The 16,965-nt window shown below is 37.3% G+C and overlaps 1 protein-coding gene across 1 annotated transcript in view; it reads right to left on the reverse strand.

Moving 5' to 3' along the window:
* USH2A (usherin) overlaps positions 1-16,965 on the reverse strand; it is a 733,950-nt gene that overhangs the window by 322,879 nt on the left and 394,106 nt on the right. The window contains exon 35 of the mRNA XM_049634559.1: positions 3,995-4,146. Coding sequence (XP_049490516.1) covers positions 3,995-4,146 — 152 coding nt within the window. The remainder of the gene's footprint in view (positions 1-3,994; positions 4,147-16,965) is intronic.

A 16,965-nucleotide genomic window follows, 5' to 3' on the forward strand; every position in this document is an offset into this window, starting at 1 on the left:
TAGTAGCTAAATCGAGAAAATGACTAGATGACCAGAGGATGATGAAAGCGGCAAGAAATTAGAAAGGGATTCAGAATACGTCGGCCTCTTCTAAGAACTGGCTTAAATTTGTTAACTAATCACCACAACCTCATAAGCATCACTCATAAATGTTTGACCTTTTAAGGTTTATTGAATATGTTGATAATTTTGACCTTATTCTTAAAGTACAGGCTCATGCCTCACAAGAAGGTGATCAAACACGAAATCCTTAGGCAGGCAAATATTCTCAATTATGAAACCTTCATTTGTTAGGGCGAATACACTTTCCCAATTATGAAAATAAATGTGAAAAAGACAGAGTGTTAATTTTTAATAAGTATGAGGTCACGACATGTTTTATTTTCATCTGAGAAAGGCTATGGGGTTCTTTAGATCTATAACTCCTACTCATTATTTTTTTTTTTTTTAGTCTAATAGCTAGGTACAAAAAATGGTAAAGAAACTTGACTGAAAAAATATCAATTCATCATTTTAATATTTCATAACAATGCAATTGCTTTCATTATGTCTATGTATATAATTCAAATTATTGCATAGAAAATGATTTTAAAAGGGTTCCAAGTAAAATGAGATTCAAAAGTTGAAGAATTAAGGGCAATTCCAGATAATTATATTATTATCCTCAAATATCTGGTTAATTCAAAATGATATATTTTAAAAATTTCCTTAAGTATCTGGATAAATACCTCAGTTTTTATGCTACATTAAATTTGGCAATTGTACTATTTTGCTTTGACTCAATCTTTAAAAAAAAATTACCTATTTATCTACCTTGCCTTAAAAAAGAATGTGAAGGAAAAGATATAGTGGAAGGCCAGCTTGGCTTTTACCTGGAAACCTCCCTTGACACAGAAAATAAAAATTTTTTTGAGAACAAATGCGCAATGAAAACATACAAACATTTTAATAAAATTTTCATCCTTAATAAAACTCTTACCATGTACCAGAAATCGTTGTGTAAATATTTCATTTAAAATTTTACAGCAATCCCTTTTAAAGTGGGTGCTTTTTTTTCACCTGTTGTAATAGTTGAAAATTCTGAGGTTTCATAGAAGAAGTATGTTTCCCAAGGAGGCACAGGGAATAATAGCAGGTTTAGGGTAGATTTCCCATATAGGATTTTCTTGTGAATTGCATATTGCCATTAAGATTTAAATGTCCTAAATAACTAATTTGTTTCTTTGTGAAAAATAAATGTGAAAAGGTGAGTATGTGTGTATGTTCGTTTAGGTGTGTTTATGTGTAGAAATATACTATCATCAAGAAACCAAAGCAGCTTTTTAACCGTATCACACTGCAGTGACCTATAGTTTCACATTTCATCCTTAAAAGGGTCCTTGGAGAATTGAATCCAATGAATGTTCCAAGGCCAGACACAGTCATAAAATTCCCAATCTTAGACTCCACTAGGGTTGTCTAACGTTGGCTAAGTGGGGAAAAAAAGAAAAAAAAAAAGCCAAGTGATTATTCTATGGACAAATTCAATGCATCTTATTATAGAGACACAAAACGTGAAGGGTTTCTCTCTAATCTAATTCAACAATATCATTGAAAGCAGAGAAACCTTTTAAAAAGTAATTCTCTGTTGCATTTTCTGTTAATTTTTCATTATCTCCAACATTAATAAAACCCCAATTACTGGATTAAATTTGACAATGCCTATTAGCATCTTAAAAGTAGGATCAAAAGCATTATAAATTGTTTTTAACACTGATTTCTTGAAGAGCCAAATACACGTGTAAATGAATGAGAACTGAACTTGAAGATGGGTATAGAGCAGTTCATTCTTAATCACAAACAACAGGTCACAAACTTAGGCTAAAAACAAAACACATTGAGCTAATATTGCATTAAAATGGTAGAAATACGATATATGTGTGCATTTTTATTTTTTAAGTATTCTATTTTATAGACTTTGTCCTTTTTACAATTTTTTCCCTTTATTATATCAACTTGCCGATTTTGAGGGTGACCCATACTACGTTCAGGACCAGAGCATATCTGTCACCAAAAACAGAGAATAGTATTCCCTGCATGCATGAAAAACAATGATAATAAATATATAAAAGATGCAAAATAAACAGGCTTCTCTTTCTAAAATCCAAGAATTATCATTTAAAAATGCTGTGAGGTGAGCAAAAGTTTGATTCTCAAAACTTAATTTGTCAATTTCTGCCAGCAAAAGATTTAAAAATAGAAACCATGACTTTTTTTTTTTTTATTTCAACAAAACATTTGTTATAACATTGGGCTTGAGATAAAGAACACCCTTAAGTGATGTACGTATCTGAATCTGTATTATCCTTCACGATTGTGGTAGATATCCAGGGAGATTTGGAATATTCATGTATGTAATCTCTTCAGGGTACAGTATGTACTGTAACTGGTACAAAAATATTTTAGAAATCACTCGAAGACCATAGGTTTTAACTTCCTGGCAGCATATAGTTGACTTGTTCTAAATAAAGACATGTTCAATCCCAGTGATTAGAGATGGATCATTGACTTGGGAAAAGCATTTGCATACTGAGCATATGATAAAAAAAAAAAGTACCAAGAGGAGAAAATAGCTGCGCTTTTACCCCAGGACTGAGTCTGGAATGTCTGAGGCCATGGCAGAGCAGGTTTTACAATCCAATTCTGTTTTCCCCCTTCCCATCAGGGCATTGTGGCATTTGATTTCTTAAGGTTAACATCGCCTACTGTCTTACCTGCACCGGCTGCAGATCAATAACCATGTCCCCCTTGTTTAAAGTTGCCAGAACATCAAGGGACAGTGTGGGAGCCAATTCAGTAGCCAGAACCAATTTGCAGTTTGTATTTTTGAAAAAGTCTAGGTTTCGAGCTCATGTGAAGTGTGCTCATGTTTCTTTTTCTTTTCTTTTGAATGGAGAAGAAAAGCTGGCCTATTGCCATTCCTGCTTTTAAGAGTAAGTAACCATCAGAGGGTCTGAGCTATAAAATACTTAATGGCAATAAAGACTACAGCTCAGCTCCACCGATAGATGATGTTAGCAGTTTGGAAGGCAACCAATCTTTGCAACGAAATGGGAGGTGTGATCAAAAATAAGGAAGCCAAAATTAAACTGTAGAGCTGTTTTTCAAGGTAATATTTATATAATACACTCTTCAATGAAGACAGAGTGCATTAAAATGATAGAGCATTAGCAAACATTGCCAAAAAATATCTAAAAGTAATGAGCATTTCCCTTAAAAGAAGCTAAATCTAATTAAGGAAAATGCACAAAACATAAAATGGGATGTTTTGAACCTAAAGAATGTCATGCTAGTCTATGACAATTATGTACTATTGAGTTTTAAAAATTATATAAAAAATAAAGAGCACAATCTGTCAATCTCTTAACTGCTAATGAAGTATAGATATACACTATAGATTTCTGAAATGTGGATATCAAAAGCTAATATCAATGCAATTTTAAATACTGTTCTTTGAAACTATATCACATTAATGATATAAATACATTTGATTCTAAGAGTTGAGGCAAGCTCAACCTTTTAATTGATTGACCTACTTGCTGGGCGGTAATGTTGCCATATTTTGGCAATTATGGACTTTTAATTATTTTTACTTTTTACTCATAACTTACTTAGCTGTTGAGGCCATTATTAGAGAGAAAAACATCTACTCAAAATAAGTCACCCAATTAAACAAAATTGTATGTATTTCTGCTAAACTGGCCAACTTGCCTTTAAAAATGTCAGTGAGATATAGATTTTGTCCTTCACTAGACCTATGGGCGGTCTTGAAATTTATGTTGAATATAAACTCTTTCTTACTAACTCTTAAGTAAAATTTTATAAAAAGAACATCTCCTATCCTGCTTGAAAGCCTAGCTGTGCAGGGAGTGAGTCACCACCACTTACTTCTTCCTTGATATTCCCTGTCATCTGACATTCAGTACATTCCCAGAATGTAAATGCACATACTCACCAGTGGGCCCAGAGCACAACCTTTGGCCGTGCATGCTTGGACTCTGAAGGAATGTAAGCTCCAAGGAGCAAATCCATAAGCATGACAGCTGAGTTCTGAGGAATTGTGAATTAATATACCATCTAGATATAGTCCATAGCTTGTGATAACACCTGGGAAGACAATAATTGGCTTTTAGTGTGACTTACGAGACAACAGCAAAGAATGTCTTAAGAAAGCAAGCACTTACTGATGGGATTTCTAATTTCATGGAATTACTAAACTACGGTATCTGGTATTTTCCCTGGTCTAAACTCTGTCTCTTTCGGAAGGATAAGACAGGCATTAAACCCTTAAATATCAAACTGTTAAGCTGATTAGTAGAGAGACAGAAATAGGACCTAAGAGTCCCAGTATGGACTCTTCCTATTACATCATGTTAGCTACTATCGTCTGCGTTCCAGATCAAATATGAATAGATTAAGTACATTTAGAATTTTTATTGCTTTCTAAAATGATATCCTTAATCGATATGCTCTAGAAGTCAAATGACCTTATTTGTTAATGCATTATACATTACTCAGGATATGTCAAGCACTGTTCTAAGCACCTGTTGTATATAAACTCCTTTTTGACCCTCTCCTAGCAGCATTACCAGAAGAGAGGCAGTGTTATTATCATCACCATTTTATAGATGAGGAAATCCAGACACAGACCTATTAAGTAACTTGCTCAAAGTCATGTAACTGGCAAGTGGTGGAGTCAGGATTTGAATCTGGTCAGGAAGTCTGGCTCCAGAACCCATGCCCTCAACTACAATATTTCATAACCTAAACATAAAAGCCAGGCACAAATTGCACAAATTCCATTCATGGGACAATCATGAATGTTTTGGAGAAACTATGATTTGCTGTTTGTAATGATCAATTAAATTTATATCAGAAGGAAAGTTATGTGTCTTTTCATGAAATCAACTAGTAGAGATATAAGAAATTACATGGTTATTGAATATAATCATTTGAATTATTCAATCAACATATTTGCATTTTAAAGGAAGATAGGAATCTATGTTCACTGGAATTACAGAATCCCCAAACTGATGAAGCATTATACTATGAGAAACAAAATTTTGCTTACGTGCCCAAATCAGAACCTCTTTCAAAGCAAAATTAATTTCACAGTGGTATTTAATTGCTTGACTATAGGATCCTGAAAGCAATCTTGACTCTTCCTCACCTGTGTATTTCTAGACCTCAGCACCATGCCAAAAACATAGTAGGCACTTAATATCTATTGATTGAATTAATAAATTAATGAACATGCAGCATAGTAAAAGTATCAGCATCCAATATAGAGGGAAAATGTAAGGCTACAGGAAAGACAGATACCTAGCTACCTGAAATATGAAAGGAGACTTGGTAAAAAGATGATATTAAAAAATAGCTCCAAGATAGAAGATTTGGAGAAGGAATGAGTTTTGAAACAAAAGATTCTAGTAAAGTCAAGGTTCCAAAGAATTAAGCTGGCTTCCAGGATGCCTCAATCTTAGACTAGGAACACCAGATTTGGTCTCATTAATGTCCTGAAGGATGATCAAACCTTCACCCATCAACACATCAGGGAAAGCATTACTGGTGGGACCATGACACCAGGAGCTTTTCACCAGTGTCCGTCCCATTCTCCTGGGAGGAAATTGCTCACTTCACAAACCTCACGATGTTCGGCAGCACCATCATCTACAAATTTCTAGAATGCTGCACTCATTGTTGGGCTATCCTTCATAACTTTGCTTTTGATATGAAAATCAGTTTATAACAAGAGAAGTAAGGTGTGAGCTAACACCATAAAAGTTACTAATCTTACAATATACACCATCAACCTGTACCCTAAGATATTGCTGGAACAGCCTACTGAGACCTACATTATAGCCTAGGCTGGGTGATAATGCCTGTGGATTTGGGGGAGGGGTGGTTCCTACAGGATGCTGCACCTGATTTTAACTAGGGGGTCAGTATTTGATGCTGGCTTTTCTTTAGTGAGAAATATAAAAATGAAAATCAAGAGAAGGTCCTCAGAGTGTTTCCTCTCACTATTACACTTAATAACCTACAGAAAATATTTTTGCTTTCTCTAGCCACAAAGAGGAATACTATGTTGCGGGCTGCAATTTAGATACCACTAAATTGGAAACTGAGAACATTACTTGGCAATTTGGGACCCTCATGCAACTACATCAACAGGCAAGAAAAAAAAATAGTACATAGAAATTAGCTTCCTGCTGCACACGGACACTAAGCATGTAAACCTTTTAGTAATGAAGGTTCAGGTTGCCTTACTAGGTCAAAAATCCTAAACAGATGAGCTACTGGCCGAGGGCAAAGGGAAGAAGTCATAAATATCAACTGTGACCTTATGCTAGTTATGGAAGTGAGAACTGTAGGTGTTACTATGCCTTATTTTTGCATATTACATAAAGATTTGTACGTAATAACGAATTTTCTCTCCTCCTTTTCCCTACTGATTTATATAAAGAAAGTTAGTGGGTATTCATTCTATCTTAGTTTTTAAGTTGCAGACAATCCAAGAGGGCTGTGTCTAAATTCCAGGGGGAATTCACACTACCCAGATGGGAATATGGTGACAGAGGGTGAGAGCATTTGCATTGTACAAAGCACAGTAGGATGTCAGGCAGAAGCATGTAGTGATTACTGCTGGTCACAGAAGGTAATGGAAGGAAGAGGAATGTGTACGGGTGCTGACTAAGCTGGTTATTCATCGAATTCATCTACCTACATCCCCACATCTACGGTCTCCTCTGTATGCTAAGCCTAAGAGCCCATGCTCTACATTTGCGGCCATCTTGTTTGTTGGCTTCCTCCTTGATTTCACAATGGGAGGCACTGCAAGGAGGGCAGGAACAGGACGAAAGAAAATGTCCAGCTTCCAGTTCCGAGAGCTGAGGCTTTCGCTGACTGTTGTGAGGTCAGCAGAGGGGCAAAGCAGCTGTGGCCTCAAGCAGTCTAGGCAGCAGATATGTCTCTTCTGCATTTCCAGCTTCTTCAGTAGTGGACTCTGGCTGGCACTGGAGCTCAGGCTGGGGCAGCGCCTCTTGTGGGTTCAAGCATCAGATCAGCAAATCCTGCGGCTAGCAGTTGCTGAGGCAGACTTGGAAGCCAGAAGACCGGGGAAGTTAGCAGCTCTCTGCAAATCACCTGTTTTGCTTCTACAGCCTTTCCAACGCATTTGTAACCAATTCCTTATATTAAATATAGTCTGTCTTGAGGTGCCTGGGTGGCTCAGTCAGTTAAGCACCTGACTCTTGGTTTCGGCTCAGGTCATGATCTCATGATTCGTGAGTTCGAGCCCTGCATCAGGCTTTGCACCTACAGTGCCCTGTGGTGCAGAGCCTGCTTGGGATTCTCTTTCTCCCTCTCTCTGCCTCTCCCCTACTTGTGCTATCTCTCTCTCTCTCTCTCTCTCTCAAAATAAATGAACATAAATAAATGAATAAAGTCTTATTTCTAGCACATTTTCTGTTTTACTAGGTAGATCTTGGTCAGTACATCCTTTAGGATTAAAGTTGTTTATATTTAAATGAGCTAATACTTTTGAAATAAAGCTACTGCTCTGGCTCCTTTTCCCTTCTGAGGATAACTTTGTATGCGAGCCCTATGGCTACACAAGAAAAAGTACAGCTGCCAACATCTGTTTTCCTTTATTCTAGTATGACTGTCTGTGAGAACTCTGAGAATCCTTACAGAGAGTATTCAATTTACTGCCATTTAATACTTGACACACAAAAGCACAAGTGAATCAAAACTAAGAAATGTAAGATATATAGTGTAAAGCCAGTCACAGAAAATTTAAGAGAAGAAAAATGGATAAAATCACAGTAATAATAATGATAAGAAATTATGACGGGCCAGGCGCTCTGCTAAGCAATCACTTAATCCTCACCAAAAAAATCTTCTGTGCAAATAATGTGTTGCAGAAGCTCTTAAAGAAATTGTGAGACCCTTGAAATGCTATCTGCTTGACCTGCTTCTCAACAATGAGATAGAAAGTACCCAAATCAATATTTCCGTTTTCTTACATTATTGGGGAACAGGGAATTTCTTTTATGCTAGGATTATGTGCATAATATCTCATTTATCTGACCTATTGGGAAATGACATATTTCATAGAAGTTAATTTTTTTATAACTAAATCTCATTCCTTAAGTACAAACTTTAAGAATCTTAACCATTTTTAAAGGAAATCTTTCTAGCAAGGACTCCACAGTACTTACCTGTGTTCCCACACAGACTATAATGAATATAATTGAATCATCTTGTGATGACTCAATCTGTGCATTGTGGACATCAAAGACTATATTCTCTAATTCAGTAACACCCTCAGGGACTGATGAGATATGGGGTACTTACTTAGGTTTCACCCTTCACATCACTCTGTGGCTGTACTTAATCCATTCTTGTGCCTGCTTTTTGAGTTCCTCCTCCTTCCTCCCTCACTGACAGTCTCTCAAAAATTTCTTCTTTGTTTTGTCTACCTGACTCGAGCAAGCCAACCCCTAGCAAGCTATGCTAAGAAACTAGATAACCATGACATCTGGAACTATGGATAAAGAAATAATAGACAGTTACTAAAAGAAGGGCTTAGAGTAAGATGAGTACATGGAAAATGAGCTGAGAATAAAATTAAGTGAGATTTGTGACAGTTAATTCAACTGCTCAGAAACTTTTTAGTATCTAGGATGCATCACCTTGAGAAGTGGGTAAGACTGAAGTCCATCTTGCGTGCAGGTGAGATCACACACACACACACACACACGCACACGCACACGCACACACAATACTGAGTTACCCACTATTCTGTACGTAACCACTATTTGACAGCATTTGTAGGAAGAGTTAAAAAAATCAATTGTAGATCCAAATTGTAGAATCCAAGTATACACTGGGTGAGGATAGTCTAACCTTTAAGTCATATTGGAGACTTTCCTCTCCCTCCCCAACCATACCAACGCCATTACTGAGACTTATAGACTGTACATTCCCAATTGGTCTTCACCTATCTCCATGCCCACGGCCACGGAGTCCAGTCTACCATCATCGCATACCTGAAAATAATAGCCACCTACAAGTTCTGATGCATTATTCATGCTCCCGTACAGTTCATTCTTCGCACTGCAGACAGAGGGCCATTTTTCAGAACACATATCTGAACATGCCCCATGTAATCAGTGATCAATCAGGCCTTCTCTGCGTACTAGGAAGATGAGAGTTTCCCACCCCAAGATCAGGAAGCCGGGATCAATGTAAACATGTTGTGAGGGTGGAACAGACCTGTGATGCTGGTCTCTCTGGGTTTTCTGCCCTAGCATCCAGGTCTCACCAGCTAATCACCATATCTCAAGGTCAGGCCAAAGTGGGATACCATATGATTTAGAGCTGGTGTCTACATTTGCCACACAAAGGAGCCTGAGACAAGTGCATTTCCTTTGATCTGGTTTGGGTAAGGTCATTAACTCTAAATTCCTGAGTTAAGAACATACAGCCAAACTTCCTGGTAAATTCGTAGACAATAAGAGATGCAATTTGAAAATAACGATCCATTTCTTACCAAGATATGCAGGCAGATGTCATCACTTGTCCTCATTAGTAGACTTTTTGATGTAAATAAAATGAGTATTATATGAAATATTGTATGATTCAGTTCTAAAAACATACATTTAGTAAATAATAAGTATAAAATATGCACTAAGACAACAATTTGCATTGACTTCAGATTCCCAAGGTGTATTACAATAACTAATGAATATAATCCAGTGGAAATTTTAAGTGAAGCCTAAGGAGACACTTCTTTGAGTAGAATACAGGACACAGATGAGTAGCTTTGGGAAAACTAAAATGCCAGGTTCTTAAAATGCTGTGTAAGTGTTTTTGAAATTATAAAACACCTTATTACTTAAAAATATACTGAACACTTACTTTGAATCAGACAATAGGCTATATGCTTTATGTGAATTATTTCCATTTACGACACCAAGAAATAAGAAGTGTTATTTGCCTTGTTGTAGAGTTAAGGGAAGGGAGTCTTAGAGAGGCTATTTCCCAAGGTCATGCAAATCATTATCAAATCAGGGTTGGAACCTGGCAATCTCATCCCCCTACTGCCCCTGTTCCTCTTCATTTGCAGCCTAACTTTCTCTACTAAAATATTTAGGAATTCCTCTCAATTTAAGAACTGATGAACACATTCTGGCCCTAAAAGCAACTCAGTTGAGCCTAATTGAAAAATAATATACATGTATCGGAAGTCCATTCCTGAAAGGTACAATACTTGGTACTTTGGGGGATAGAAAGGATAAGAAATAATATCTGGATTTATAGAAGTAAGAAAAGGGTTAAACACAGGTCTAATTAAACAAAAATTCAAGAGTTGAATAAAAGTGATAAGTGCCACAAAAACTTTATGCCCAACAAATGGCGTAGACATACAGGAACTTCAAGCAGGGGCAATCACTGGGCTACAGTGAGTCCTAAAAGCTTTTTAGAGTAGCTGGGCCTTCTGTACAAAACAGCTGGGTCTACCATGGGTCTTCTGTAAAAGGTGAAATGTGAAAAGGTCATAGCTCAGGAAGATGTTCCTGGTGGGAACATGGCATTTACCAAGGCCTAGAAGCAAGAAAGCGCAAGGTACAGTAAAGATATCCAGAACAGATCGGTGTTTTGTTGTTATTGTCGTAACTGGTTAAAATCTAACAGAAAATAAGCCTTCAAAAGGAGGTCTGGGCCTTGAATGCTCCCCCAAGGATTTGGGATTTTATGATGCACAGGAGAACCATGGACATCTTGGTGTTCTGACCAGGGGCAAATAAACGTCATATTTAGAAGAATTAATCTAGAGTCGCATTAATTGCAAATGATTGGAGTAGGGAAGACCATGGAGGTGGGGTAAAGAAGGGCAGCTAAATATCTCACAAAGAGAAAAATAATTTTTAAAGGCACCTTTTCCTGAATATATAGTAACTAGTTGTAACTGAGGCAGGGATGTGGGAATACCACATGGAAGCAGCAGTGTGGAATTCTAAGACAGAAACACCTTTAACAGTTTTACATACTTTTTTCTCTTTAATATAACAAATTTATGACACTTAGGGCTGAGGTGGATTAGACTGCAGTATGGTGTAACAGGTCACGAGTCAAAAAAGAAGAGGGTCTCTCTGCCTCATTCTGAGATGGACTGTGAAGTTAGCCGTGAAAAACCCACAAAAGCCTGCTACCAAAGAACTAACTTACTAACTTATGCTACTGGCTAAAGGAGGTTCTGTCTGTCAGTTGGAGGGTTGAAAAAAAAGTCACCCCTCTGTTTTGTACCAGTGACAAAATCATAGTTGTGATAGTGCACTATGCTTTTGAAAGATGATGCCTTTCGGGAAAAGTGGGCAAAGGTCAATGAGATCTCTCTGCATAATTTCTTAACAACTGCATGTGAATCTATAGCTATCTGAAAATAGAACATTTAATTAAAATACAAAACAAAAACTGTTGTGTAGGGAAGCATGAAAGGTAAGAAGAGGCAAACACTGGAAAGTCAGAGCAAGTTTATGCTGAAAATTTAACGGTATTCATGTTTTAAAATCAAGTGCTATCAATCCTCAGGAAAACCCCTTCAAGGCAAAAAAGGGTTTCACTTTTCCTTTAGAGAGTTTGAGAAAAAAGTTTGAGAAAGGTTTTTTTTAATGTTTATTTGTTTATTTTGAGAGAGAGAGTGCATAAACATGAGCAGCAAAGGAGCAGAGAGAGAGAGAGAGAGAGAGAGAGAGAGAGAATCCCAAGCGGGCTCCATGCTGTCAGCACAGAGCCTGATTGGGGGCTTGAACTCATGAACTATGAGTCTCTGGTGGAGCAATAAGGCCCTGGAGCCCAGAACCAGGAAGAATGGAAACAAAGTCTTTAAATTCTGAGACTCCATTCTCCTCCCAGCCTTGTGTCTCTTGCTGCTGCTGCCTCCCAGGGACAAAGCAAAAGGAAGCCAGAGAGAGAGGAAGCCCATTGACGCGGTGAGGAAAGGGCAGCCTTGTAGGCTACAGGACTGAGTGGAAGGGAGGAGAGCGGAACCAGAGAGTCCAAAGATATATACACCTAACTTAAAACAATTATGGTAATGTATTTTATGATATTTCCCTGTTTTGTGCTTTTTGGGCTTTTCTCTTGCTTATTCTCCTGTGCTAATAATGTGTAAGACAGCTGTAACAAAATGCAACAATATTATGCTATGTGGTAAGGGGGATCAGGTTATCTAATCCAGGTGTACACGTTTAGTTCTTCAGTGGATAATCCACAAAATGCATAGTTAATTCCCATCGGCTCTCCCGTGTAAGCAGTTTCAAGTTTACACCTTTTGCTTTCCACAATGGTAGAATTTTTAAGGTGTTTAATTTTCACAGGGAAGCTGAATCATAATTGTCCACAAAGCACATCCTCTGGGATATATATCTTTGTGCCTCTTCATCATGTTATGTCAAATTGTATTTCCTAGGGTGCTCAATAGGTTGTCATATATAACCAAGGAAATTCAATACAAGTACAATACAATGTAAATTTAATACAAGGTATCTCTATTTACACTGAAGAATTCTGTTTACTATAAGAATTAAACAACAGTGCTTTAGTGTGTCATAAAAATAACATGTATAGTGAATATAGATGCTCCAAACATATTTGTTTGTTTTTTCCAGTACATCATGGCAATGTGAATATCAACCGTGGGTTTTCCCCCAAGGTCCGGATGATGATTGATTGTGGCAGATATCTCCCTGTGTGAATACTTGATCCTTCAATTAAAAAGGAAAAGAGAGAACAGCTTTCACATTGTGGAATCGTGCCTTATTACTGTTATGCGCTCCTAAAAATGGAATCAACGGAATCTAAAAAAGGTTGTGCTTGGGAGATTGTACCTGACAAACTGATTGGAGGTGTTTCATAAAAGTTACACAAGGTTTGCTCAAAACTGTCAAGCAGTTTTCCTAAGTGATTCACTGAATTCTATAATCCATTTCTCCTATTAAAACGGAGCATTTCCAGGAAAGAAAATAGAATCACATTTTGGCTGTTTAAAAATAAAGTTATTTCAAAAGAAGAAGTTTTAAAAAATAGTTATTTCTTTAAAACCAGAGAAAAATCAGAACAGAGATCTTAAGAATTTTGAGATTTGGCACTGAGAATAAGGCATCAAACAAGTAAAAGTATCTAAAAACTTTTTTTTTCCCCACATGGCTTGATGGAATATTGAATTATGAGCTTATTTTGCAAAAAGCAGAGGCAGGAGAGTACAGTGAACAAAATCATGAACTTGAGTCATTCACACCTTGTGTTGTATTACATTCCTACTTAACCCGTTGTCTTGAGTGATTATTGCTTATAAGTCTGGGTTTCCACATCTGAATGGTAGAATAGCAATACCCATTTCATGGACTAGTTGTGAGGATTAAAGTACCTGACAGACGGTTACAAGTGGCAGCTATTACTACTACCACGACTATTAGCATTGCTGGGAAATCAAATACTTCTTTCTTTGTATAGGTGAATCAGTATTTGCACATACACCTTCACACACATATATTATAAAAGTTTCTTTCTTATCTCTTAAAATTTTTTTAATGTTTAATTACTTTAGAGAGAGTGAGACAGAGCACGAGTGGAGGAGGGGCCGAGAGAGAGAGAGGGAGACACAGAATAGGAAGCAGGCTCCAGCTCTGAGCTGTCAGCACAGAGCGCATCATGGGGCTCGAACCCACGAACTGTGAGATCATGACCTGAGCCGAAGTCAGGCGCTTAACCAACTGAGCCACCCAGGTGCCCCATCTTTTTTATCATCTCTCAATGTGAAGGACAACATAGGATATAGTATCTATATCCTATAGGATATAGTATCTATATCCTATAGGATATAGGATATAGGATATCCTATAACCTGTATAAAAGTTCTACAGCTAACTTTTTCTCTTCTACCCATTTCTGACGTCATACATATGCTTAAAAACTGAACTAAACGTTCTTCCAACAATGTTCTATTGTCTTCATGGCACTACGTATACACCTGCAAAGATCATTAACTCCCTAAATTGTTTCTGTTCCTGTTGACACTTACTAATACAGATATGTCTTCGCATATATCTGTATATAAAATCTCAAAAAGCCAGCCCCATATAAAAGGCTGAATTAGGAAAATGTTTTCAAAGGTTCCTCTTCTCAAGAAGTCCCCAAGACCCAGTCCGGTGCATACCCGGCTCTCTTTCCTATGCCCATCTTGACATTACTCAACTCTGAGGGAAGTAACAATCTACCCCTTTCCCACTGAGGCATGCACAGCAGATTCCGGCTTCACGTGCTATCTCTCTTTACAATCTTGACAAATCACCAGGCTGAGAAAATCTTATGCCAAGTGACTGGGTCTTTGTGTCTTCCACAGACCAAGAGGGAGATGCCTTTCTGTTGCCTTTGAAATAGTTCACCTATATTACGTAATTGTAAAAACATGTTATAAATGTGCATCTGCACATATTATATGATTGCACATGCATATACTTCTCATGTCCACACAATTGCCATGTTATCATTGTCCCTATCATCAGTGAATATTCATTCCTTTCCCAGGTATTTAATACCCACCTACCCATGACTGGCACCCTGCCAACTGGGGGAATTAGAACCTGGAACAAAGCACACAGAGAACAAGGGATATCCCTGCCCTTATGTGGGTCACAATCTAACAGGGAAACTGTTTTAGTAAATTTACATAAGTCCAAGATAGTGGATAGTTATAAGAAATTATAAATATTAATAATAAAGCAGGGGCGCCTGGATGGCTCAGTTGGTTAAGTGTTCAACTTCACCCTGGGTCATGATCTCACAGTTTGTGAATTTGAGCCCCACGTCAGGCTCTGTGCTGTCACCTCAGAGCCTGGAGCCTGAGCATTAAAAAATAAATGAGAACAATTTCATATTCTATATTTCTAGTTACTATTTTCTTAATAAAAGCATATATTCTAATTATTTTCAAATGTCACTAAACATTATGCTAAATAATGAGGAATAAGTTTGGTGTAGTCAGATATGTATGCTGATTTTAGCAAGGTGGATTTCAAGTGTGAGGAAAAAACATATTTACAAATTCTGAGGCCTAAGCTTCTGAAAAGGAATATGGCTCATGAGAATTTGGAAGCTCTCAAAAGCGTAATTCTAATTATGCAATTGTAATCTGCACAACACAGGTCCCAAATTTATTAGACAGTAATCCTTCATACTACTTCTCATTGATGGCTGATGGTCTGACAAAGGAAGAGTCAGGGTGCTACAGATGAAAGGATTCTTATCCACCTAAAAGTAGCTCTAATTCAGGTTTTAAAATCCTGCCTGAATTTGCAACCTGCAAAGAACATGTTTGTTTGTTTTTTTAAGCTTATTTATTTTGAGAGAGAAGGAGAGAGAGAGTTCTAAAGGGTCAGAGAGAGAGGGTGAGAGAGAGAATCCTTACTGGGCTCCACACCATCAGTGCAGAGCCTGACTTGGGGCTCCAACTCATGGACTGTGAGATCACGACCTGAACCGAAATCAAGAGTTGGACGCTTAACCAACTGAGCCACCCGGGTGCTCCAAGAACACTTTTGCCAGAGGCAATGTGGATGCCAAGTGCTCCAATTAGAGAAACAGGACTGGAGTTGCCACACCACCATTTTTGCAGGTATGGGACTAGAATTCGGTAGTACTTGTTTGAAGGAAAGCAAAGTCTTAGGTGTGAATCAAGTGATAAAGACCCAGTGTGTAAGGACTACTTGGCAGTCTAAGGCAATTAATGGCAAGTAGCATTTTTTGTAACAGCAAAATCTTAAATATCCACCGCTAAAAGATGGGTCACATAAGCTGTGGTTTTATTCAGTGGGATTCTATACTGCCTTTCGAAACAATGAAGTTGGGCTATGCTTAACTGCCACGGAAAGATGTCTCCGCCATGTTGTTAAGTGAGGAAAGCAAGATGCACGATAGGACAGATAGTTATGATCTCACTCTGGTTTAACAAATGTATATTTTATACATATATCTTTATGTGATTATTAATTGAAATTTGTGTTTGTTTTAAGTTAACACAGTCCTTAATCTTTCTCTGGTTTAAAAGTTTACTGCATTTTATTATATCTTCTCTACATCATATTTTTGTAATTATGGTAAAAAAAACACAGAACTTAAAATTTTCCATCTTAACTATTTTTAAATGTATGGTTCAGATTGTTAACTAAATGCACATTGTTGTATAACAGATCTCTAGAACTTTTTCATCTTGCAAAATTGAAACTATATTCATTCAATAGCAACTCTCCATTCCCCCTCCTGAGCTCCGCTCCTGGTAACCACATTCTACTTTCTGACTCCATGTGTTTAATGACTCTAGATTGCACATATATGTGGAATCATGCAGTATTTGTCTTTCTGTGACTGGTTTCTTTTAGTTAGCATAATGTCCTCAAGGTTCATCCATATTGTAGTATGTGGTAATTTCCTCTTTTTTTAAATTATAACTTGTTTTATTTTTTATTTTTTTACATTTACATCCAAATTAGTTAGCATATAGTGCAACAATGATTCAGGAGTAGATTCCTTAGCGCCCCTTACCCATTTAGCCCATCCCGCCTCCCACAACCCCTCCCGTAACCCTCAGTTTGTTCTCCATATTTATGATTCTCTTCGGTTTTGTCCCCCCTCCCTGTTTTTATATTATTTTTGTTCCCTTCCCTTACATTCATCTGTTTTGTCTCTTAAAGTCCACATATGAGTGAAATCATATGATTTTTGTCTTTCTCTGACTAATTTCACTTAGCATAATACCCTCCAGTTCCATCCACGTAGTTGCAAATGGCAAGATTTCATTCTTTTTGATTGCCGAGTAATACTCCATTGTATATATATACCACTTCTTCTTTATCCATTCAT

The sequence above is a fragment of the Panthera uncia genome, chromosome F1 (assembly GCF_023721935.1).
Source record: "Panthera uncia isolate 11264 chromosome F1, Puncia_PCG_1.0, whole genome shotgun sequence".
Lineage (NCBI taxonomy): Eukaryota > Metazoa > Chordata > Mammalia > Carnivora > Felidae > Panthera > Panthera uncia.